The 26,161-nt window shown below is 46.4% G+C and overlaps 1 protein-coding gene across 5 annotated transcripts in view; it reads left to right on the forward strand.

The window, feature by feature from the left end:
- LOC141271775 (uncharacterized) overlaps window positions 1-23,517 on the forward strand; it is a 51,330-nt gene extending 27,813 nt beyond the window's left edge. For 3 of the 5 annotated variants that reach the window (XM_073681900.1, XM_073681902.1, XM_073681901.1), the window contains 4 exons: window positions 68-191; window positions 271-368; window positions 565-655; window positions 20,845-23,517. In XM_073681900.1, coding sequence (XP_073538001.1) covers window positions 68-191; window positions 271-368; window positions 565-655; window positions 20,845-22,367 — 1,836 coding nt within the window. In that variant the 3' untranslated portion in view covers window positions 22,368-23,517. The remainder of the gene's footprint in view (window positions 1-67; window positions 192-270; window positions 369-564; window positions 656-20,844) is intronic. The other 2 variants (XM_073681903.1, XM_073681904.1) reach the window with 1 other exon arrangement.
- The last annotated feature ends 2,644 nt before the right edge of the window (window positions 23,518-26,161 follow it).

The following is a 26,161-nucleotide window of genomic DNA, read 5'->3' on the forward strand; positions in this document are numbered from 1 at the left end:
TGCTGGGACATTATACAGAAATGCTACAAAGGGATCAGGGGGATGACGGTATCATTGTATGTGTCAGGTTCCTATAAGGTGTCAGGACATCACCGTCTTTTTCTCCATGGAGGAGTGGGAATATTTAGAAGGACACAAAGATCTGTATAAGGACGTCATGATGGAGGTTCCCCAGCCCCTCACATCACCAGGTAGTAGGACTAAATACACATGGCCAATAATTATCTGTATGTAAAGAATGAATTCAGTCCCTGTATGTGTTTCCTCCAGTTCTATCCAGTGAGAGGACAACACCAGAGAGATGTCCCCATCCTCTTCTTCCACAGGACAGTGAACATGAAAATCCCAATGTTCCTCAGGATCATCAGGTAGATGGAGAGAAGGTGTCATGAGATCTCCCCTATGATGTGTAGACGGCTGTGAAGGTCTTGTGTTCAGTCTTGTTTTATCCACCAGTAGTATGTTTTATGCTTGTGTAATGAGAACGGTGGAGATGTCAGGATTAGAGCTGATCATAGATGTGACTTCTCCACCTGTCTGTGACTTTTACAATATTTGTTTCAGGGTAAAGATCTGACCCATATTAATACTACAGGGACATATGTGAGGGGTGATGAGTGGTGTAAAGAGGAGATTCCTACAGATAACCGCCTAGGTGAGTAGTAACCACTAAATGCAAAGAAGTTACAGATTCTTCTCAGTCATCAGCTTTCACTGCTTTATCAGCTGTATAGTCCGGACATATCACAAACATGTGATCACTATTTTGCCATTAGACAATGTTTCTACATGTTCCTCTACTCAAAACAGTTCCAATTACTTTGGGCATAGAAAGCCCTTCTATAGAGCTTACAACTTGGAGGATCCACTTACTCCCTGGAATCAGAAGATGCTGACCCTTACCTGCCCAGGTCTGTAAATTACAAAGCCAAATGACAGCGTACGTAGAATGTGCTGACAAGTTAGAAAATCATTCGAAGAAGAATATTATGATGGGCCTCTAAAAGAGTGAGGAGGGTAATGATGGTGCTGCCTTCCTAGAACCCTAAAATCCTGATATCTTATTGGATGAATATACCTTCTCTCTTCTGTGCTTCTGAAACTGCTCAAATGGTCCTAAAAAGACCAGGTTCAGCCTTTCTGGTCAAGCTTCGCTATTATTATTAACGACAACATTAAATGCGCAGTGAGGGCCAGGTGTCTACTTCTCTACAATAACAACAGAGTTTCCCTTTATTCTGAATTTTCAATTTCTTAAAAACCAACTAACTTCATAGAGTATTGTGGTAAACGAAAAGGGAAAAAACGTTACACATGTGCCATGATATATCTCTAAATTGTGCGTGGCTGATGGCTGTAATATACATTTATTCACATCTGCAGGAGATGTGTCCCACCTGCACCTGTCGTTGCACATTCTCAAGCACCATCAGCAACATTCAGCTGTCCCTACATCAGGCCTTGGAACGGAAAAGAAAATACCCAGCTGCTCATTCACCCACAGGCCGAAATACTAAACAGGCACATTGCCAGACTTCTTGCCCTGCAAAAGTTGCCGTCCAGGCTCGTCGACACTGAGGCTTTCCGCAACCTCATTGCGGTGGCCGTTCCACTATACTCGATTCCTAGCCATCATTTCTTTTCCTGGTGTGCCGTCCCTCCCTTACACCAGCACTTGTCCCATAACATTACCCATGCCCTGACCAACGCAGTTACTAAGAATGTCCACTTAATAACCGACATGTGGAAAAAGTGCTTGTGGCCAGGGATGCTACATTTCCTTGAAGACACACTGGGTGAACCTTGTGAAAGTCGGGGCCGAGTCTGACCCTGGCATGGCCCACGTGCTACCTACGTCGAGAATTGTAGGCCCCAGTTCCTTCAGTGTTTCCTCCACCTCCCAGACCAGTTCCTGCACCCCTTTCTCATCCTCCATCTCCAAATTGTCATCTGTGAGCACGTCGTCAATATCCGTCGCAAACTGGAGGCACTGCTCCGGTGAAGCGACAACATGCTCTGCTGAAATTAATTTGTTTAGGTGAAAAACAGCACACCGCTGCACAGTTGTGGAAAGGTATAACAGATCAGACAGGTATCTCTCGACGCTGAACCTACAACCAGGTATGGTCGTGCGTGATAATGGCCATAACTTGGTGGCGTCTCTGAAGCTCGGCAACCTCGCACATGTACAAAGCCTGGCCCACGTGCTCAACTTAGTGGTTCAGCGGTTTCTGAAAATGTAGCCTGAGCTACTTGTGAAGGTAGTCCCGCATTTGTGACCATTTTCGCAAGTCAGCTACAGCTTCCACTGGTCTGGCAGTATTACAGCAGCGCTTGGAAGTACCAGCTCATCGACTGGTAAATGACATGACCACGCACTGGAATTCCACATTGAAAATGTTGGCAAGGCTTTGTGAGCAGCAGAGGGTAGTAGTTGAATACAAACTACAACATCCCCGTCGGTATTCCGGTCAGCCTCTAAACATTACAACTAACGAGTGGACATGGATATCTGTGAGGTTCTACAAACTTTGTGGAATCAACCAAGATTGTGAGTGGCAATGACGCCATAATCAGCGTAACCATCCCACTTCTGTGGCTACTCAAACACTCGCTGCTCACAATTAAGGAAGAAGCTTTGCATATGGACCAGGTGGAGATAGAGGAAGAAAATACACAGAGTGATACTACCCAACCCAGTCTCCTCTCATCTTTTCAGTGAAGATTGGGTGATAATGAGGAGGAGTAGGAAGAGGAGATGATTGCCTGTGCTACAGAGGGTACTACCCACATCCGCTTCATCCCATCTGTTCAGCATGGATGGGCTAGGGAGGAGATGGATAGTTGTTCTCCTGGTGGGGACAGGGAAGTCTTGCCTTTTGGGAGCCTGGCACACATGGCTGACTTTATGTCCTACTGCCTTTCCTGCGTATTTTGGACAATACTGATTACTGATAAATAAAAGTATGGAGGCGCTGGTAGGTAATCCTGGTTTTACCTGCTGCAAAAGACAGACAACCAACCACAGGTTGACAGATTTTGGAAAATCCAAAATAGAAATATATATAAATAAATAAGTCTTGTGCTGGTAAGGTTAGGCCTTGAAGTAGGAGATTTTAGATTGCTGTAAGCATGGAGAGAATAAATGTGTTTCACAAGTACTTTTTATTTTTTAAAATAAAATATCACATATAAATATCACATTTAAAAATTAGAGAATAGGAATTATAAAAATAGATTCTGGGAGATAAAATGAAGCTCTAAGCGGGATTCCTGTGCAGTAGGCCCGTAGATTTATGAGCTGATTCAAGTTGACAAGGTTAAGGTGGTCCAGGTGGTATCCTGGATTAGAATGGAGGGGAGAAGGACGTTAATGAGCAAGTTGACATACCACATGCCCAAAGAGGGAGTACACTTTACCTGATTATGGTGTGGATTGGGGTTTGGGTCCGTAGCGTGAGATAATTTTGATGGTCGTGATAAACGATAGCAGATCCCAGATATTGGACAGCTCACGCGGGGAGCATTGCCTGGAAGGTGCTAGGCATAAGTGAATAATAATACAGGAGAGAAGATTAAGTTTGCCTGTAAATTATTTATATATATGATTCAAGGCTGGTTAGCAAGTTAACTCATCACATGACCACAAAAGGAGTACAATTTACCTGGTGTCGGTATGGATCGAGGTTTGGGTCCGTAGCGTGAGGCAATTTTGATGGTTGTAGTAAATATTAGCTTATCCCAAACAGTGGACAGCTCATGCGAAGGGCATTGCCTGGAAGGTGCTGAATACAGTAAATGTCAGTGGAGGTTTAGTTTAGTATATAAATAGGTAAGCCACAGGTAAGGTGCACAGATAAATAACAGTACAGGAGGGGGGATTGGGTTTACCTGTAGAATTTTTATGATTCAGAGCTCAGAGGTTTGAAACATGGTCACTGGAGAAATGGTTTCAGTGATAATTTAGCTTTCCTTATGGCAGTCAGCATTATAATGGCTGTCAGCGTAGTATTGCCTGGGATACAACCTGTCCTAGGATTAGGATGCTGACATTGGCCAGCGCACTGTGGTTAGTATTACACCAAACAGGTGCTGTTAATGCAGTATAGGCACATAGTAGTGTGATAATTATCTCTGGATTCCCTGTTTGAGCGTTGCTCCGTAACTTACAGTTGTGGATGGATCTGGAATATTGCTAGTCCAGGGAGTCCTTGATGGCGCGGGGTGCGTGCGTCCTGTAGATATTGATTCTTTGATCTCAGAAAGATAGCGGGGAAAGAGCAGGAGAGTAAAACAGGGTCCCGACCGGTGACCAACTGTTATCCCATGTGCTCTCCACGTCAGCTCTCAGCATCCTCCGTCGGCGGTGTGTGAAGGACCTGCGATGAGCGCCAAGTAGTGGAGCAGAAGGACCTGCGTGACGTAGGTGCACGTGACGTTTCACACGTGACTCGTATCGGTACTGGGGCCTGAACAGACCAAAAACCAACGCGTTTCGAGACTGCGGTTCTCTTCTTCAGGGTTCTTCAACTGATTACTGGTTGTTCACCCTTCTCAACCCACACTACAATGAGAACTTTCCATCTCTCCTTCCTGCAGCGGAGTGATCTAGTAAAATGGTGCAATACCAGAAGGCCCTAGTCAAACAAATAGTAAACAAAATTCCCATCTGATAACACTGGCAGCAGAGATCATAGTTTCTTGGGCAACCAATAAGGAGAGATGAGGGAGACACACACCAGGTCCAACAGAGGCAATTGAACACTATCAAAGGTCTGAAACAGTTTCATTAAACCCTCCCAGTGCCTAGGCCCCGATGTGCAGGGTAGTGTGACAAGGAGGGAAAAGTTTTGGAATATGGTGAAAGACTACCTAGCCGACCATATCAGCGTCCGCCGTGATTCCTCTGTGGCGTATAAGCATTGAGTATCCAAGCTATGCACGTGGCATGAACTGTCCCTCAACGCCTTGGAGGTGTTGGCCTGCCCTCTCGCTAACGTTATGTCAGAGCTAGTTTTTGGTGCCACCGGGGCCAATAATAACTGATAGGCACATCCACCTGTCAACTGAAAATGCTGACAGGCTGACTCTTATCAAAATGAACAAGGCCTGAATTAGCCTAGAGTTCTCAACACCACCGGGTGACAGCAGCAGAACATGAAGCCAATTAAAATGTATGGTTCATGGTGTCTTCTTTTTATTGTCCTCCTCTACCATATCAACAGGGTCATCAAGCGGCCCTCACTCAAAATCTTTGTAGGGTCATTCTGCGGCCCTCACTCTAAATTTTGACAGGGCCATAATTTGTCCCTTATTTAAAGGGGTTGTCCACTATTTTACATTGATACCCTATCCATAGAATAGGGCATCAATGTATGAGCGGCCGGATCCTGCACGCGGCAGCCCCGCCAATCAGCTGTTACCTGTGCCAGCGACGGCTGCCGCCGGCAGGAGGTCCTTACCTTCCGGTGCCTGGCCGTCTAGCTGTAGTGGCTGGCGCGGGATACTGCACATCCGCCTCCCATTCAGTTGAGTGTTGTTTCCATCCATTTCAGCAATTTCCCTGCTCCCCAGCTCTCCTGTTAAGGTTTCCCAGAAAAATGCTCGAGTTACCATTGACTTCCATTATACTCGTTACTCGACTTGCGCTTATCCGAGTGTCCAACCTGCTCGATTCAAGTACTGAACAGTCGAGCATTTTGGTGCTCGATCACCACTAATTGCAATGCATTATAAAGGTGATCAGAGTAAAAAAAAAGTTTTTTTTTAGCAATAAATAGGTATATTTATGTAAAAACAAAAAAAGGTCCCATATTTGGTATCGCCGCATCCGACCTGACCTGTAAAACTGTCCCACTAGTTAGCCCCTTCAGTGAACATCGTAAAAAATAAATAAATATAAAACATGGAAAAACTATGCTTTTTCATTATACTGCCGAACAAAAAGTGGAATTAAACGCAATTAAAAAGTCGAATGGAAATAAAAATGCTAACGCTGAAAGCATCATCTTGTCCTGTGTAAAACAAGCTGCTATGTATAGCTCCTTCAGTGGTGGAATAAAATAGCTGTAGCTGTCAGAATATAGTGGTACAAAAACAATTATTTTTTCTATAAAAAAAATTGTTTTTATTGTATAAAAGCACCAAAACATAAAAAAAAAGATATAAATGTGGTATCGCTGTAATTGTACTCATCACTTTTACCACACAGTGAACGGCATAGAAAAAGGAAAAAAACTATTCTTGAATTGCTGGTTTTTGTTAATTCTGCCTACTGAAAAATTGGAATAGAAAGTGATTAAAAAAATGTTATGTGCCTGAAAATTATACCAATAAAAACATCAACTTGTCCCGCAAAAAACAAGCCCTCATATGACTCTGTCAGCAGAAATATCGAAAAATTATAGCTCTCAAAATATCGCGATGCAAAAACTTGTTTTTGCAAAAAAATGTCTTTTAGTGTGTGACAGCTGCCAAACTTAAAAATCTGATATAAATCTGGTATCGCTATAATCACATCAGCCTGAAGTATAAAGTTATCTAATCACTTATACCGCACGAGAACACAGCAAACCACTTCAAAAATAAATAAAACCAATTCTTGACCTACTATTGATTTGTTCATTCTGTCTCCCAAAGATGGCAGTAAGGCTCGACTTGCATGTATCCTGCGCTTTACGCTGAGCGCTTACATCGGGGTTTCCATTGTATGGATTTTACTCACTTGGGTGCGGTGGGAGGCAAATAGTTCCTTTAAATCTTCTCATTGGTTTATTTCATCATAAACCTAACGAGCAGATTTGACCAGGGGACCGACCAAGTCCATAGCAATTCTCTCGAACGGCACTTCAATAATGGGCAGTGGCACGAGGGGATTTTGAAAGTGAGAGGTGGAGGCGGTAAACTGACACGTAGGGCAGGACCTGCAATGCTTAAATATTTCCCGCTGCCAATAGAACCTCTGCATGATCCGTTCCTGCGTTTTTTCCACTCCCAGATGTCCCCCCCCCCCCCTCCAAGATATGTGAATTGGCCATGTCCATCACCTTCCGTCTATAGGGGCCCAGCACTATTAACTGTTCCACCAGCTCCTCCCTCGCTTTCGTGACCCGGTACAACAATTCTCCACTTATCATAAAATAGGGAAACCTGTGTCAGCCCCCGGCTCCTGTGCAACCCCATTTATGACCGTGACATTATTAAAGGCTTCCATGAATGCACCGTACGACAACCTTTTTTCCCGGGATCAGTTGGAGAGGAAGGGTGGCCCTCACAAGGGTCACCAGACTCCCGGAGTCTAGCAGTGCCATTACCTGCCTCCCGTTCAACTTCACGGGACACTCTTGTGGCTCCTCGCTGGGTGGGCTGCTTTCCCAAGAAACCCTCAACCCCCTGGTATCTCTCGACCAGTCCAACCAGTTTATCGGCATTCCGGGGATCACCTTGGGCAACCCAAGTCTGTATTGGCCTCCGCAGGGAATGCACAAACCGATCCATCACCACCCGCTCTACCATCTGCGCAGGTGTAGAGGCCTCCGGCTGCAGTCACTTCTGGACCAGATGCAAAAGGTCAGACATTTGGAAACATCCACTGTGCCCTGACAGACATCGTCACCCCCAAGCGTGCCAGAATCTCGATCTTTAGCTTGCCATACTCCTTAGCGACTTGCTAGGTCATGGTACACTTTCTGGGACTCCCTCCGTCAGTTATGGTCACTGCTCTGGCGGAAGTTCCTCCCTCTCAGCAACCCTTTCAAATACAAAAGACGGATTTTGGTAAGAACTTACCTGTAAAATCCTTTTCAGCGAAGGAAGGAAGGGAGACACAGACATTACTAGTGGGTAGGCGGAGCCCACACAGGATAGAACACCTCAGATTACAAAAAAGTGTTGACCGGCCCCTCCAGCTTGGGCTCCTCCTACTCCAGCTTCCCAGTCCGTACACAAGCTAAGGAAGAGCAATTAACACCAGCGGAGCAACACAACCCCTTCTGAAAGACTCAGAAAAAAGCAAGAAGACAGGTTATGCATATAACAGAAAAAAACACACAGTCCCAGGTACTACTCACTGGACCTGACCACTGCGATGAGCTGGCAATGCTGGAACAGAGCCTTAGCGCGCCGACCCCAGCCCAGATAACCGCCATCAGAGAAGGGTCACGCCGCATCTGAAAACACAACAAACACACTTCTGCCATGGGAGGGAGCTGTGTCTCCCTTCCTTCCTTCGCTGAAAAGGATTTTACAGGTAAGTTCTTACCAAAATCCGTCTTTCAGCAGCAGAATGGAAGGAAGGGAGACACAGACATTACTAGTGGGACGTCCCAAAGCAGTCCAGAAATTAAGGGTGGGAAAAAAACAACAGAGGCAGATTCCCAACAACTTAGATAAATGCGCAACCAGCGCTAAACTCAAGTTAAAGAGATAACCTAAACTACAGCCGCCTGCAGGACCCTACGTCCTAAGGCCGCATCAGCGGAAGCACTGACGTCCACCTTATAAAACTTTGTAAAAGTGTGGACGGAGCGCCAGGTAGCCGCCCGGCAGAGTTGAGCTGCCGAGGCCCCTTGATGAAAAGCCCACGATGAACCCACAGATCTCGTGGAGTGAGCTCGAATCTTAATTGGGCAAGGCTCGCCCTTAAGTCGGTAAGCCTCTAAAATGGCCGACCGAATCCATCGAGCTATAGTGTCCTTGGAAGCTCGTTGACCACGACGACGACCTGCTGGAATCACAAAAAGTGAGTCCGACTTCCGAAAACCTTGAGTAATACACAAATAGAACTTTAACGCCCGCACTAAATCCAATGTGTGCAAGGCCCGTTCCTTCGCATTCCTCGGTTCTGGACAGAGCGAGGGCAACACAATATCCTGGTTAACATGAAATTGTGACACCACCTTAGGTAGAAAGTCGCCCCGTGTGCGAAGCACTACGCGATCCGGGTGAAACTCCAGAAAAGGAGGCGAGCAAGAAAGAGCCGCCAACTCAGAAACCCTTCTCAAAGAGGTGACCGCCACCAGGAAGGCAACCTTCCAGGAAAGCAATGAAAGGCTAACAGAGTCCATAGGCTCAAAAGGCCCATGTTGAAGAGCCTCCAAGACAAGATTGAGCCTCCAAGGAGTCACAAGTGCCTTCCGCGGCGGAAACTGACGGGTTACCCCGCGAAAAAAGGAACGTACGTCCCTACGCGAGGCGATAGCCTTCCGAAACAGCAAGGATAGAGCGGAAACCTGACCCTTCAGGGTGCTAACTGCCAAACCCTTGTCCAGCCCATACTGCAAAAAGGCCAACAAATTGGGAATGGAAAAAATCCTGGGGTTCCTTGAAGAACCCGAACACCACGAGAAGAAGGCTTCCCAAGTCTTGTGATAAATCCTAGTGGTAGCAGGACCTCTGGCCGCTCGCAGAGTGGCAATGACTTCGGCTGAAAATCCTTGACGGGTCAAGATTTCGGTCTCAAGAGCCACGCCATCAAACGCAGAGACTTCAGGTCCGGATGACGAATGGGCCCTTGGGTTAACAGGTCCGGGCGAAGTGGAAGTGGAAGCGGAGGCGCCACCAGAAGCGACACCAGCGTTGAGAACCACGTCCTCCTTGGCCAATCTGGGGCCACCAACATAGCCGAGACTCTCTCCAGTTTGATCCGACGTAACACCAGAGGAAGTAAGGATATCGGCGGAAACACATAGATCAGCTCGAATTGGTCCCACGGAGCCACTAGAGCATCCACCGCCACAGCCTCCGGGTACTTGTACCTGGACATGAACGTCGGTAACCTGGCGTTGAACCTGGATGCCATCAAATCCACTTGGGGAGTTCCCCAACGGGAGCACAGCAATGCAAAAACTTCTGGATGAAGACTCCATTCTCCGGGATCCACCTTCTCGCGACTGAGGAAGTCCGCCGTGATATTCTGAACTCCTGGGATGTGAATCGCGGAGATGGCTGGAACCCTGGCCTCGGCCCATACCATGATCCGAGAGACCTCCATCACGAGCCTGGAGCTCCTCGTCCCACCTTGATGGTTGATATACGCGGCCGCCGTCGCGTTGTCTGTCTGCACTCGGACTGGCAGACCGCTTAAAGGGACCGTCCAGTGTTGGAGGCAAAGGAAAATCGCCCTCAACTCCAGGATGTTGATCGGCAGGACAGACTCTTCTGACGACCATACTCCCTGAACCCAGAGATCGTTCCAGACCCCCCCCAGCCCGTCAGACTGGCATCGGTGGTTATGACCGACCACCGCGGAAGGAGGAAGGACTTCCCCTGGGATAACGCTTCTGGATGTAACCACCATCCTAGAGACTCTCGCACCCTGTGTGAGATGATGACACTGCGATCCAGCGAAGCCTGCGATCGATCCCAACGGGTCAGAATGAGCATTTGGAGACCCCTGGAATGAAATTGAGCAAACGGGACCGCCTCCATTGACGCCACCATCAAACCCAGAAGGCGCATACACCTTCGAAGGGACATTGCTGTCGAAGACTTCATAACCCGTACATGTTGACGAAGACTTGCTTGCTTGTCCGGAGGCAAGGACACCACTGCCCGTACCGTGTCCAAGTGCATCCCCAAAAACAGGATAGACTGCGACGGTTCCAGAGATGACTTCTTCCAATTGACTAGCCATCCGAAGTCCTCCAGGAGCTGAAGGGATAGGTTGCAAGCCCTCACCGCCTCCTCCTCTGTGGACGCCACAATCAAAAGGTCGTCCAGGTAGGGAAGAATTGTAACCCCCTGCCTTCGAAGGATCGCCATGAGAGGTGCCAGAATTTTTGTAAAAACTCTGGGCGCTGAGGCCAACCCAAATGGCAGGGCCACAAACTGGTAATGGTCCTGACCTATGGCAAAATGTAGGAAGCGCTGGTGGGCCCTTCCGATGGGAATATGCAAATAAGCGTCGCGAATGTCGATTGACACTAAAAAATTGTTCTGCGACAGAGCCGCCACAACCGAGTGAAGCGACTCCATGCGGAATTTCCGGGTCCGGACATGCAGATTAAATTTTTTGAGATCCAGAATGGGGCGAAATTTGTCCTCCTTTTTGGGGACCACAAAGAGGTTGGGAATCGACCTCCCGCCGTAGAGCGGCAGCTAGCTCGGGCTCTGACGGAATGCGAGATTGACAAAATCTGTCCGGGGGTCGAGAAAGAAACTCTATGAAATAGCCTGCCGACACAACCCGCGTCACCCAGGCGTCTGAAACGTGGGACGCCCAAGTCGACTCGAATTGGAGCAGGCGACCCCCCACTCGAGGACCCTCGAGTGAGACCCTGGCGTCAGTCCGCCTTAGCGGGCTTTTTGTCAGCTTCCCGTTTGTCTTGACGGAAGTTCTGTTTCCAGGGAGTGCGGGATTTCTGAGAGGTCTTTTTTCCTGAAAACGAGGGACGACCCGATCCCCAAGAGGGCTGACCGAACCGTCCCCTGGGCCGAAAGGGCCACCGACTACTACCGGCGCTAGACTTGCCAGACGCAGAAGCCACAGCTCTTTGCTGCGGTAAGGCCGTTTCTTTTGCCTTGGCCTTAGCAATCAGTTCCGTGAGGTCAGACCCAAACAGCTGACCACCCTTGTAAGCTAAACACAGCAAACCTTGCTTGGAAACCGCGTCTCCGGTCCACTGCTTAAGCCACAGTGCTCTTCTGACTGTTACAACCGAGGATTGCGCCCTGGACAGCAGTGACGTAGTATCCAGAACTGCATCTCTGCCATATCGCGCTGCCTCTTCCAACAACCTGAAAAGCCCTTCTACCTCGGATAGCGGGGATCCATCTTGCCACACCATCCTTAGGCGGTCCAACCACCTCAGGGAAGCTTCACCAGCACACATGGCTCCAAACGCCGCTCTGAATCCATGACCCGCGGCCTCGTAGATGGATTTAGCCGCCATCTCCGTTTTTCTATCTAGCGGATCCTGCAGACTCGCCTTCCCTTTAACAGGAAGTAATGAAGATTTGCTAAGCTGGGATAAAGGGACATCCACTTCAGGAGAAGGAATCCAATTAGCAATCGACTCCGTAGAACACGGATACAGTGCCTCAAAAAACCGTGTCCCCTGAAAACGTTTATCCGGACACAAGCGTTCCTTCTCCACCGCCCCATCAAGTTCATCCAGAGATGGTAACGTTGACCGCGACCTATGCGACTCCTGAAACAGCCGGGCCGACTTACCAGGGCGTCTAGTTACCTCCTCCGGTAACTGTAACGCCTCCCTCATAGCTCCAATAAAAGCATCCACACGGCCCAAAAGAGAGGCAGAGCGCCCCTGCCGACCCTCTTTATCCGAATCGAACATCTCCCCAGCAGAGCTTGAAGGGGAGCCCTCCATATCAGAGATCTCCGAGTCGCTGCGCGGGGAGGACAGTACCGGCCTGTGGCGCTTCCTGCCATGAGAAGACAGTTGGGATCTAGCTGACACCCAATGACCTAGAAGGTCAGACAGGCTATCAATAGAACGAGTGAGAGCCTCCATTTTAACATCACTGAGCCCCCCGACCTGCGCTACACTTGACGCCGTCGAGGACTCCTGCGAGTCAGATACGCGAGACTGATCCTGTAGCGGACCTGGGAGACGGTCCGCGCCTCCTGGACCCTGATCTGACATGCCCTCACACAGTATATAGCAGGGTTAAACCTGTCAGTAACTAGGACCGTGTGGCTTCTAAAAGGAAAGAAACGAACGCTGAAGGGTTAAAGCTTTTAAAGAGAGAGCTACCCCAGCTGTCCCCCAATTAAGGGTTAACCGCCTACCAGGGGGTTAATGCAGCAGACTCCCCACAACCTCTGCTAAATGAAAGAGGTGTGCGAGTCCCAGACAAAAAAAACCTCTATATGAGGTAGTAGCTGCAGGGCAGCACAGTCTGCCACCTAATTGTGCCGCAGAAAGGTGCCCTGCGCTGTGGGGGTGAGGAGGTTAAGCTTCTGCCCTGACAGGCAGAAGCGACTCACCCAGCTGGCCGCTGTGCAGTGTTCCTTCGGTTCTGATGGGAGGAGAGGAGAGTGAGGAGCCGGAGGAGGCCGTCAGCAATGGCCGCCGCGCAGTGAGAGAGAGAAGCCGGAAGGGGAGGGACAGGAGAAAGCGCGCGCTCAGAGCGCTACCTGCCCGCGAAAAGACCGGGAAGGCGCGAAGCCACGCCCCCCCGCCGGCATTCAAAAAAGCGCGCGACTCATCCGCTCTCCGCTCCTGCCCCGCTTCACATGTCCTGCAGGGATCCACCTGCGGACAAAAAACACACAGTCACCAACAGTACACATGTAACAGCGGCCTCCGCAGCAGCCGCTGAAGCACTCAAACACATTTACCAATGCTGAGTACTCACCCAGCTGAGCGCCACAGGGACCCCTAGGGATTTGTGGCGCTGTGGCCCTTAGCTTCCCCCCAGGGCGGAGCGCGCAGGGACCCCAATGGCGCGGTTTGTGTCTCCACCGGGAAGCGTCCCTCATCCCCCGGGGCCGGCAGGGTTCTGCAGGGACCACCATAAAGGGTATGCAGATCCGCCAGGGGAGAGGTGGGGGTCCAAGTCTCCGTCCGATAAAAATAAAAAAAATTCTGAGGAGCTGCTCCCACAGCGACTATCCTCTGCGACCTCAAATTTTAGACTGGGGAGCTGGAGTAGGGGGAGCCCAAGCTGGAGGGGCCGGTCAACACTTTTTTGTAATCTGAGGTGTTCTATCCTGTGTGGGCTCCGCCTACCCACTAGTAATGTCTGTGTCTCCCTTCCTTCCATTCTGCTGCTGAAAAAACATTTTCATGGATTTATATAGTGTGACCAAGTTGACAAGCACTTTCCAAGTGATGCTAAAAGAACGCTTCACATCCGCATGTCCCTGGCAGGAAAAAACGCATGTACAATCCGCATGCGTTTTTTTCTGTCAAGGAGATGCAGAAACGCTCAGGAAAAATCCGGAGCATTTCTGCATCGTGGGCACATAGCCTAAGACGCACTTTTTTCCTCCAAAATTTTGGAGGAAAGTGGGGGGTGCGTCTTATAGTTCGAACATGTTCTGTGGCTGTGGGGGAGCGGTAGCTGCTGAACAGCAGGGCACAGGAGGCAGCATGGGCGTGGGGAGCAGGGAATATTCATTTTCCTTAATAGCGTGCACACTGTACCCACAGCGCGGCTCCTGCTGCACTCGGCGGTCAGTGTGCCCCCTATTAAAGCTCATGAATGTTCGCTACAACCCACTCTGGGTTGTAGTGAGTATTCATGGTCTTTAATAGCGAGCTGCGGCTACAGTGTGCGCGCTATTGAAGAGATTGAATGGTCACTGCTCCCCACGCACACAGTCCTGGTGTGGGGAGCAGTGACTATTCCGGCACAGCACTTCACTGTGTGAGGGTGCATGGCAGGGATGACATGCGTGCCCTACCATGCACGGCTAACACAGTGAGAGTTTCAGCAGCAGAGCGGGACAGCGCTGGAGGAGGGAGGAGGTGAGTATGATTGTTTATTTTTTTTTGTGGGCAGCATGATTGGGGCTCAAGGGATGCCATACATACCAGGATGGGGGATCAGGGGCTGCCATGTATACCAGAATGGGGAAATCAAGGGGTGTCATACATACCAGGATGGGGGAATCAAGGGGTGCCATACATACCAGGATGGGGGAATCAAGGGGTGCCATACATACCAGATGGGGGAATCAAGGGGTGCCATATGTATCAGGATGGGGGAATCAAAGGGCTGCCATAATCCTCTATATAGTAAAATGCACTCCCCATAATCCTCCATATAGTATAATTTGCTCCTCATAGTCCTCCATTCAGTATAATGCACTTACCTTACTCCATACAATATAATGCACTCCCCAGAGTCCTCTATATAGTATTATGGTCCAGGGTTGTGGCGTCAGTAAGCCAAACCTCCGAATCTGACTCCGACTCCCTCATACATGGCTCATGTTTAAGTGATAAATTTACTGTAGCACAGATTCATCTCAGCTAGAAGTCTAGACCCTTAGATCAGGAATAGGACAGATATTTGTAGGACATTTCATAACTTTCTCAAATTCTTAAAAAAAAAAAATATTCCCCACAAACTGCATTGAATTATTGTACCCAATTTTTTGCCGTATTTTTCGGACTATAAGACGCAACCCAAATGTTGGGGTGGAATATAGAAAAAAAATATTTTCATAAGATTGAGCTCCGTCTCATAGTCTTAATATGTACAGTATCTTACCTGGGGGGCGGTGGAGCAAGGGTCACAGGAGGCAGGGTCCTTCAGGAATCCTGTGCTCCAGCAGCGGGGAGTTGCGGTGGAGCAGGATTGCAGGGCCCTCCGTTCCTTCCCTCAGGAACCTGGCGACTGCTGCAGAAGAGATGACTGGGGTCTGGTACCTGGCTAGGGGCCGGGGCCTGGCTGAGGCCTGGGGGTTGGTGGCCTGGCTGAGGCCCGGTGTATGGCTGGGAGCCTGGCTGGGGGCCAGGGCCTGGCTAAGGGCCAAGGCCGGTGTTTGGTGATCGGGGCCTGCCTGTGGGCCGGGATCTGGCTGCGTGCCCCCGAGGTCTGCCTGGGGCCCGGAACCGGTGGTGGTGGCGGCGGCAGCAGCAAAGGAGGAGGAGGTGAGATGCTGCGGGTGTCTGGCTGGGGGCCGGCGCGGGTTGGACTGGATGCGGGCAGTGTCTGGCTGCGTCCGGGGCCGGTGAGCGGCACATGTTTCCGGTGTGCGCGGTCATCTTCCTGAAGCTGTGATCTATAGGAAAGCGACCACTCTTCTGTGGATCACAGCTTCAGGAAGATGGCTGCACACACCAGAAACCTGCGCCGCTCTCAGGCCCCGCTACCACCACCAGGTTCTTGAAGGAGGGAGGCCCCGCGATCCCGCTCCACCACCACCCCAGGTAAGCAACGTTCGGACCATAAGACGCACCCCCCATTTTCCTCCCAAATTTGGGGGGGGGAAAGTGTGTCCTATGGTCCAAAAAATACTGTATATATTTTAGGAGTTGGAGTCGATCCATTTTATCCCGACTCATACTCCACCAAAATGGACACCGACTCTGACTCCACAGCCCTGTTATGGCCACCACAATGTACTCATTGATTAACAAAAAGAAATCAATATCCATCTCTCCTCCTCGTTTCCCCGCAGCTTCGGACTCTGCAGTGAGTGTTCTGAAGCGCCCACATATCTCAGCACAGCTTCCTGTAGTAACGTCATCACGTCCGCTGTGCTCAGACGTCACACGTTGAGGAAGAATGATGGAGAAGGAAGCATCAGCTGACGCTCTCTCTTATATAATTGCTTTTAACTGTGTCAGCATCCAGAATACTCATACAGTTGAACTTTCAATGACAAGCGGAGGAGGGCGCCTGGTGCCGACACTGGGTCCCCCTGGCTCATGGGCTCCATAGCAACCGCATGGCCTGCCGCCATTGGTAGTATGCCACTGCACATACTGTAATTACTCCAGAGATTTCACCACTGGTTGCTCATTTTTTACTGATGAAGACTGCTGAGTTTGATTATTTCAGTAGATGTGTAATAGTCTATAGTCACAGTTTTCACTGCTCAAAATACTCTAATTTAACCACTTTCCGCAGCCAGTTTTTTTTGTATCTAACCAGGGCCCATTTTTCAAATTTGTCAAATGTGTCACATTATGTGATGATAACGTTGGATACTTCTTCTGATTCCAGTGATTCTGAAATATTTTTTTCTGTGATACATTGTACTTTATGAATCTGGTAATTTTAGGTTGATATATTTTGCGTTTATTTTTGAAAATACCAGAAAATTGCAAAAAATTTAGGCTATGTGCGCACGTTCAGAATGCTTTTTGGGGCTAAATAAAGTTATTTGAAAAAAAGAAACGTGTGACATTGCTTTAATCCTTGGATTACTGTCAGAACTGGTGTGAGTATACTGGTTAATTTAAGAATGTGTCTATTGTATTTCAAATAAAGTGTTTGCTCTGTGTCTGTGTGTTTATTTAACACTTTACTTCACTTTAATTAGGTTTGGTATTGAAAGGGTCTGATTGACACCTTGTCATCACCAAACAAAAGAACTAGGGAATAAGCTAATCCCATATACCCAATCTCATTAGCATTTCAAAACATGTAATTTCTGAGGCAGCTGAGAGCTGCTATTTTTAGCCTAGGAAGGTGCCATTAGACAAACATGGTCCTTGGCTATTAATAACAGCTCACGGTTGTTTCGTTAGCCACTACGTCCCAACAAGCAGTGATTTGGACGCAGTGTATTTTTGCTGCGTCCAAAACTATGTGTTCTAATGCCGCACTTTTGTTGTCAACACTTGCGGATCCAATGCATATAATGACACTTCAATCAGTCAAAATCTGCAGCGGAGACTAGCGTGTCCGCTACAGAAATTGAAATGCTGCGGGTGAGTTTGGATACGTGGCCATGATCAGGAGCCGCTGTGGGTTTGACGCTGCGTGTTTATACGGCGTCAAACCAGCAGCGTCCAGATGTTACACTATAGTGGATGTGATCTCTACAAATTCCATATCCACTATGCATGCAACTGAGGCTGCAGATCCCCCGCGGACACTGACATGCGGCACGTCTTTCAGGACCGCAGTATGTCAAATTCTCTTCCAGAGTCGCTGGTTTCCGCAACAGAAATTTGACCACTGGAAAGTATTAAATGCTATAAATCCGCATGGTTCAGTGAACACATGCAGATGTACCTGTGTTCAATAGAATGCAACATTTTGGACGCAGCAGAAATATGCTGCATCCAAAGCCCTGCTACGTCCGGATAGTGGGCACATAGCCTAAAATAAAAAGAAAAATTAAGTGGGCTCCCGCATCATTTTAATAACCAGCAGAGGGAAAGCCGACCTCTGGGAGCTGATATTAGTAGCCGGGGAAGGGGCCATTAACCCAAAATGTTCCATGTCTAAGCCCACAGCTATTTGCTTAGCCTTTACTGGCTAGATTACAGAGGGACCCCATAAAAAAATTGACGTAGGGTCCACCTATAAAATCTAACCAGAAAAGGCTAAGCACAGCTGCAGGCTGATAATAATAGCCAGGGAAGGGGCCATGGATCCTGGTCCCCTCCGCAGCTAATAATATCACCCCTCAGCGAGCCCGGGAATGGCGCATCCATAAGATGTGCCAAATCTGGCGCATAGCCTCCACTCTTCCCACTGTTTTTTTATTGCACGTCCAGTCCCCAAATGCCTCGATCTTTTGTAAAAAAAAAATAAATTAAAATTAAAAACCATATCCCTCACCTGTCCGCTGTCACGACGTAATCCAGATTGTTCCTCGGTGATCCGGGTCACTTCTACAGCAGTGACATCAGCAATCACTGATGTCATTTCTGTAGAAGACAGCAATGTACACTGACAGGAGTGTAAAATCACTCCTGTCAGTGTACATGGCTCTGCTGCAGGAGTGAGGTCACTTGGGATCATCAGCTGAAGATCAGCTCCAGTGACCTCAGCATCAGTGGTACGTTGGAACATTCTTGAGAATAGAATACTACTTCGGATGATGGGAGTAGTAGTCTTCCCCAGCCGACACGGGTACCACTCTGTGCATTTTTGCAGCGTTTATTATTCCTGCGGATTTGCTACGGTTCAATTAAAGTCAATGGGCGGGAAATGCTGGAGAAACGCTACCTAGAAAGGACATGTTGCATTTTTAAACACAATGACAATCCTGAGCGGAAATTTCCGCATCATGTGCACAGTATATCAGGATTGCCATTGCATTAGCTGGCAGACCGATTACAAAGCGTTTTTGATGCATTTCCACGTGGGAAAGCCACAGCGAAAATGCATAAAAAACGCTACGTGTACACTTAACCGTAGTTTTCAAACTTTAAATTTGTATGCTCCTTAATCAGATAATGATACCAGACAAAATAATAAATAATATTTACTGTATTTCTACTTTAGGTCGGCAGCTTTTCTCCAAAATCCCGTTATATTTTTTCAACATTCTTTTATTTTTTTTCAGATGATAGAATGATTACAAGTTTAGCAACAAGTTTTTATATGTTCCATTAAATTTACTTATTTTTTTGATAACAAATCACTTTTGAAATTACTTTGAGGGGCCTTGATTTAAGATAGAACCAGGAGGGCAGAAAAAGTACAAAATCAGAAGACCCAAGAGAAGTCGGTACACTTCAGACCGGGGTCACAACAGGATCAAATACACGAGCCGGGAGCTGAGCACAGATGTCTGAACCGGAGGAGAATAAGGCTGTGTACCCACAATGCGTTTTTTAAGCCTTTTCCCAGCGGCAAAAACGCTCCAGAAATGCTTAAAATACGCATGGTAGAAGGCCTGCTATGTTCCCCAATGATAATCCGCATGTGCTGTGCACATGCTGCGGAAATTTCCGCTGCGGGTTATCATTGCGGAAAAAAGCGCAGCACTACCAATTATTTTGCGGAAGCGCTGCGTTTTCGCCCCCATTGACTTGCATTGGAACGCTTGGATTCCGCATCACTGCATCTGTTCATGCGGAATCCAAGCGTTTCAATGTGCGGATGGTACTCGGGTGTGGAGGAGAGGAGACTCTCCTCCGGACCCGGGTACCATAAAACCTGTGAAAAAAAAGAATAAAATAAAAAATAAATATTATATTTACCTTCTGATGGCCCCCGGTCTCCTTGTCTTCGCTTGCTGGCAGCTCGCGGTGGACTGAAGGACCTGCACTGACGTCATTTAGTCATGTGGCGGCAGGTCCTTCAGTGTAGTGTACCGTGAGCTGCCGGCAAGCCAGGACGGAGCGAAGGATGACTCCGGGGGCCATCAGAAGGTAAGTATAGATTTATTTTTTGACATTCTTTGGGGTCACACTATAAAAATCCACGCCATTTGCATGGATTTATATAGTGTGACCAAGTTGTCAAACACTTTCCAAGTGATGCTAAAATTGCTTGGAAAGCGTTTGTCAACCCGCATGCGGAAATGCATGTGAAGAACGTTTCACATCCGCATGTCCCTGGCAGGAAAAACGCATGTGCTATCCGCATGCGTTTTTTCTGCCAGGGAGATGCAGAAATGCACAGGAAAAAATCCGGAGCATTTCTGCATCGTGGGCACATAGCCTAAGGCTGTATCTGGCAGCTTCTGGCAATATGCTTTGAGCTTTAGTAGGGTGTGGTGCTTTCTAATTACCTGAAGCAGGGAGCTAATTATTCCCAGCTGGACAGCACACACACCCATACTGCCAGTCTGGATGGTACTACAGGTCCCGGCCACCCTATAAAGCCTGTTCCGCCTAGAGCTTCTGGTTACCATATGTCCTCCATCACCAATGCCACGCGCAGAATGAACAATGGCAACTCGTGATAGAAGCAGACATCGCAGGAGCAGATCCAAGAGGAGATATGACTTCCCATTTGCAGAATCCCTAACGTTATAGAATGGCAGAAAACCATAGCTGTAGAAAACCCTAAGAAGTGACTCCATTTTGTAAATTATAACCATCAGCATGACTAATGCTGATAAGTAATCTATATGAGTAGTGACTTTTTTGACACCTGAGTGGGGGCTTGTTTTTTGCAGGATAAGAAAGTTTATTTGGTATCATTTTCGTCTACATAACATTTTTGGTTGGCTTTTTATTGCAATATTTTGAAGGCATAATGAACAAACAAACAGTTGAAAACCACACTCCACTGGATCTTGCTATGAGGTGTTCTAGTAGACTGTGCAATGTCATTGTCTTGGTGAATAATTCAATTCTACTACATATCTCCCTATTTCTATGGACATTTTGAGTAGAATTGTTCAAAAATGTAAATTTCAATGATATTTTATTCAAAAATAATAATTGGTGTAATTCTTGGCAGATGACTGTACCAGATCAGAGGGACAACTAACATTTTCAATTTTTATATCAGATGACCTTGGGATTCCACAGGATGCAATTGAAGTGAATGTCATTACTCCAGATATACCATCATCCCTTCACAGCAAAGATCTATCATCTGATCCTATGAAACAGGTCCTATCTTCTGATTCATTCCAGACAACTAAGAAAAATAAAAGTCACAAAAGAGGCACTGAAAAACAAACTGCTCTTAAAGGAAAGAAGCCATATTCAGAATATAGAAATCGTTTTCCCCTAAAAACATCTTTTGTTAAACATAAAAAAATTCACATAGAGGAGAAGAGATTTACTTGTTCAAAGTGTGGGAGATATTTTAAACGGAAACCAGATCTTAATAGGCATGAGAGAACTCATACTGGGGAGAAGCCATATTCATGTTCAGAATGTGGAAAATGTTTTACCCGGAAATCAATGCTGGTCATTCATCAGAGGAATCACACCGGGGAGAAGCCTTTTTCATGTTCAGAATGTGGGAAATGTTTTGTAGAGAAATCATATCTTGTCAATCACCAGAGAATTCACACAGGGGAAAAGCCCTTTTCCTGTTTAGAATGTGGAAAATATTTTAACCAGAAATCATATCTTTTTACACACCAGAAAATTCACACAGGAGAGAAGCCATTTTCGTGTTCAGAATGTGGGAAATGTTTTAAACGTAAATCATTTCTTGTTCAACATCAAATAATTCACACAGGGGAAAATCCATATTCATGTTCAGAATGTGGAAAATGTTTTACCAGGAAATCGATGCTTGTTAGTCACCTTGGAACTCACACTGGAGAGCAGCCTTTTTCATGTTCAGAATGTGGAAAATGTTTTAATTGGAAATCGATGCTTGTTAGTCACCAGAGAACTCACACAGGGGAGAAGCCATATTCATGTTCAGAATGTGGAAAATGTTTTACCAGGAAATCCATGCTTGTTAGTCACCAGAGAGCTCATACCGGGGAGCAGCCTTTTTCATGTTCAGAATGTGGAAAATGTTTTGGATATAAATCACACTTTGTTATACACCAGAGAACTCACACAGGGGAGAAGCCATATTTATGTTCAGAATGTGGGAAATGTTTTGTACAAAAAACAGATCTTTTTAATCACCTGAGAATTCACACAGGGGAGAAGCCATATTCATGTTCAGAATGTGGGAAATGTTTTGTACAAAAATCATCGCTTGTTAGTCATCAGAGAACTCACACAGGGGAGAAGCCATATTCATGTTCAGAATGTGGGAGATGTTTTGCACAGAAATCATCGCTTGTTAGTCACCAGAGAACTCACACAGCTGAGAACCCATATTCATGTTCAGAATGTGGGAAATGTTTTGTACAGAAACTGGATCTTCTTAATCACCAGGGAACTCCCACATGGGACAAGCCATATTCATGTTCAGAATGTGGGAAATGTTTTTTACATAAATCATCGCTTGTTAGACACCAGAGAACTCACACAGAATGTAGGAAATGTTGGGTAGATAAATCAAGTCTTGATAAGCACCAGATAATTCACACAGAGGAGAAGCAATGTTCATATTAAGAATGTGGGAAATGTTTTGTACAACAATGCTATTTTGTGAAACATCTAAAATCCCACATGGAGAGAAGCCATTGCCATACATAGAATGTGAAAAATGAATTACTAGGAAAACATATTTTGTTAAACATCAAAAATAACGTACACGGAAACTATATTTTAATGACCAATTGTACAAAAACCATAGAACAGACAGTCATTTAAATAAATGAGAAGGGGAAATTACTTTAAATGTACTGTATTTTTTGGCCTATTTGATGCACTTTTAACACGAAAAATTCTTGCAAATAAGTGAGTGCCTCTTATAGTCTGGAGGCAACTTCCTGTGACGGAGGACAATGCTGAAACAGAGTCCTTCCCTATCAATGCAAGAACTGCTCTCTCCACCTGCACCACACTGATCTATGTGATCAGTGCAGAGCAGAAGAAAAAGGTACCAGGACCTGCACAGAGGCTGCTCGTTCTGAGTGAGCAGCTGAAGAACCCTCCACCTTACTAGCTCCTTTCACATGACCTGGAAGAAACTGTAAAATGGGCTTATGTATACACAGTGTTAGTGTACGCCTATGTGCATATGTAGTTGAGCTGTGTATTTATATAAATGTGCGTGTGTTGTAGAGCTGCAGCGTGGCTCAGTGGTTAGCACTGCAGCCTTGCAGTGCTGGGGTGAACCAAGGAGAACATTTGCAAGGAGTATGTATATTCTCGCTGTGGGTTTCCTCCGTGTACTCCAGTTTCCTCCTACACTCCAAAGACATACGGACAGGGAATTTAAATTGTGAGCCCCATTGGGGACAGTGTCTGTAAAGCGCTGCGAAATATGATAGCGCTAATCGCTATGTAAGCAAAGCATAATAACAATAGCTGTGTGTATGTTAATGTGCAGATGTAGCAGAGCTAAGTGTGCAAAGTGTCCAGGAGCATTATGTGCATATATATGCGCTGCAGAGTGCTCATTAATGTCCCAACTGTGACGCTGTATGTAAATATAACACATGGTGCACAGAAACAGTAACAATAGATTTATTACTTCATTATTCTACTCCTCCACTTTACACCAGGGAAGATTTAATTAGTAAGAAAAATGTTTTTTCTACAGTACAAACCAAAAGTTTGGACACACCTTCTCATTTAAAGATTTTTCTGTATTTTCATGACTATGAAAATTGTACATTCACACTGAAGGCATCAAAACTATGAATTAACACATGTGGAATTATATACTTAACAAAAAAAGTGTGAAACAATTGAAAATATGTCTTATATTCTAGGTTCTTCAAAGTAGCCACCTTTTGCATTGATGACTGCTTTGCACACTCTTGGCATTCTCTTGATGAGATTCAAGTGGTAGCCACTGGAAATGGTTTTCACTTCACAGGTGTGCCCTGTCAGGTTTAATAAGTGCCATTTCTTGCCTTATAAATGGGGTTGGGACCATCAACTGTGTTGTGCAGAAGTCTGGTGGATACACAGCTGATAGTCCTACTGAATAGACTGTTAGAATTTGTATTATGTCAAGAAAAAAGCAGCTAAGTAAAGAAAAACGACTGGCCATCATTACTTTAAGAAATGAAGGTCAGTCAGTCCGAAAAATTGGGAAAACTTTGAAAGTGTCCCCAAGCGCAGTTGCAAAAACCATCAAGCGCTACAAAGAAGCTGGCTCGCATGAGGACCACCCCAGGAAAGGAAGACCAAGAGTCACCTCTGCTTCTGAGGATAAGTTTATAAGTTTATCCGAGTCACCAGCCTCAGAAATCGCAGGTTAACAGCAGCTCAGATTAGAGACCAGGTCAATGCCACACAAAGTTCTAGCAGCAGATACATCTCTACAGCAACTGTTAAGAGGAGACTTTGTGCAGCAGGCCTTCATGGTAAAATAGCTGTTAGGAAACCACTGCTAAAGGACAGGCAACAAGCAGAAGAGACTTGTTTGGGCTAAAGAACACAAGGAATGGACATTAGACCAGTGGAAATCTGTGCTTTGGTTTGATGAGCAACCACCGTGTCTTTGTGCGACACAGAAAAGATGAATGGATGGACTCTGCATGCCTGGTTCCCACCATGAAGCATGGAGGAGGAGGTGTGATGGTGTGGGGGTGCTTTGCTGGTGACACTGTTGGGGATTTATTCAAAATTGAAGGCATACTGAACCAGCATGGCTACCACAGCATCTTGTAGCAGCATGCTATTCCATTCGGTTTGCGTTTAGTTGGACCATCGTTTATTTTTCAACAGGACAATGACCCCAAACACACCTCCAGGCTGTGTAAGGGCTATTTGACCAAGAAGGAGAGTGATGGGGTGCTACACCAGATGACCTGACCTCCACAGTCACCAGACCTGAACCCAATCGAGATAGTTTGGGGTGAGCTGGACCGCAGAGTGAAGGCAAAAGGGCCAACAAGTGCTAAGCATCTCTGGGAACTCCTTCAAGATTGTTGGAAGACCATTTCCGGTGACTACCTCTTGAAGCTCATCAAGAGAATGCCAAGAGTGTGCAAAGCAATTATCAAAGCAAAAGGTGGCTACTTTGAAGAACCTAGAATATAAGACATATTTTTAGTTGTTTCACACTTTTTTGTTAAGTATATAATTCCACATGTGTTAATTCATAGTTTTGATGCCTTCAGTGTGAATGTACAGTTTTCATAGTCATGAAAATACAGAAAAATCTTTAAATGAGAAGGTGTGTCCAAACTTTTGGTCTGTACTGTATTTCTACTGTTTAAACCTGGGGTGCATCTTATGGTAAAGTGCGTCTTATAGTCCGAACAATACAGATTTAGAATTATATAATTAGAATTAAAAATATCTGCAGTTATAAATGTCCTTCATTTAATAAGCAAATAAAAAGCAATATTCTATGTGCATTGAATAATTCACATTTTATATATTTATATATACACACTATATGGACAAATATAGCGACCCTTACCCCCACTGTGACAAGACAGATTTTCTTATTGATTGTGCCAAACATGCTTTCTGATGGCTAAGAGCAATATACCGTTGTTTTTGTGTTGGCTTTTTTTGGTCTGTGTTCTTCTTTGGTTGGTTAACACAGACTATTGTTTGAATAATTCTGAATGTTGACACTTGAGTTAAAATGTACTGCATCTCATGGTCTGCAAATCTTTCAAGATGGGGTAATGGAGCAATACTGTTTGATAATATGCTGATTACGTGTTATACCAGCCAAGGGCGTTCTTGATTTGCCGAGCAATGGAGGACAAATTGTGCAAGTTGATTAAATGCTCAAACTATGAGCCATGAGCTCTTTCCACCTTCATCCCTGACCCTTGACCTGTGAATGATGGCTGCAAGAACAATTGTGATCTATAAAAATGGGGTCTCTGCCTCTATTCTGTGTCATTCTACAGCATGACAGCTTAGGGGACTTCGGCCCCAGCTGGAGGAATACAGATTGGCTCCATTGACCATTGCTGAACCCGCAGAGACGTCTTGAAGAATCCTGGTTGGGACAAACAGGTCATCTGGCCCCAGACCTCACCGCTCGCGGCTAGTTTCTTAAGCTTGTCGTTACCTTCTCTCTTTGGGGGCCCGCCAAAAGCAGAGTGTCACTGGTGGGGGGTAGTCGGCCCTGGAAGCCCCCGAAATTGCAGCTATCCCAGGTGGGCCAGCGGAATAGAGAAGACTGTAATTGGCACCATCTTGGGACTGTTCTACCTGTTTATTGTCCTCTTTGTGGTTCAATAAAGTATTGTCACACTGTTTTACCCTCATCCTGTGTTGTCTGAGTAGCGTTACGTCCATGGGTCTTCACATCCACCCTTAAA

The sequence above is a fragment of the Phyllobates terribilis genome, unplaced genomic scaffold (assembly GCF_046119375.1).
Source record: "Phyllobates terribilis strain yellow unplaced genomic scaffold, ASM4611937v1 Scaffold_5__5_contigs__length_657084704, whole genome shotgun sequence".
NCBI classification, from domain to species: domain Eukaryota; kingdom Metazoa; phylum Chordata; class Amphibia; order Anura; family Dendrobatidae; genus Phyllobates; species Phyllobates terribilis.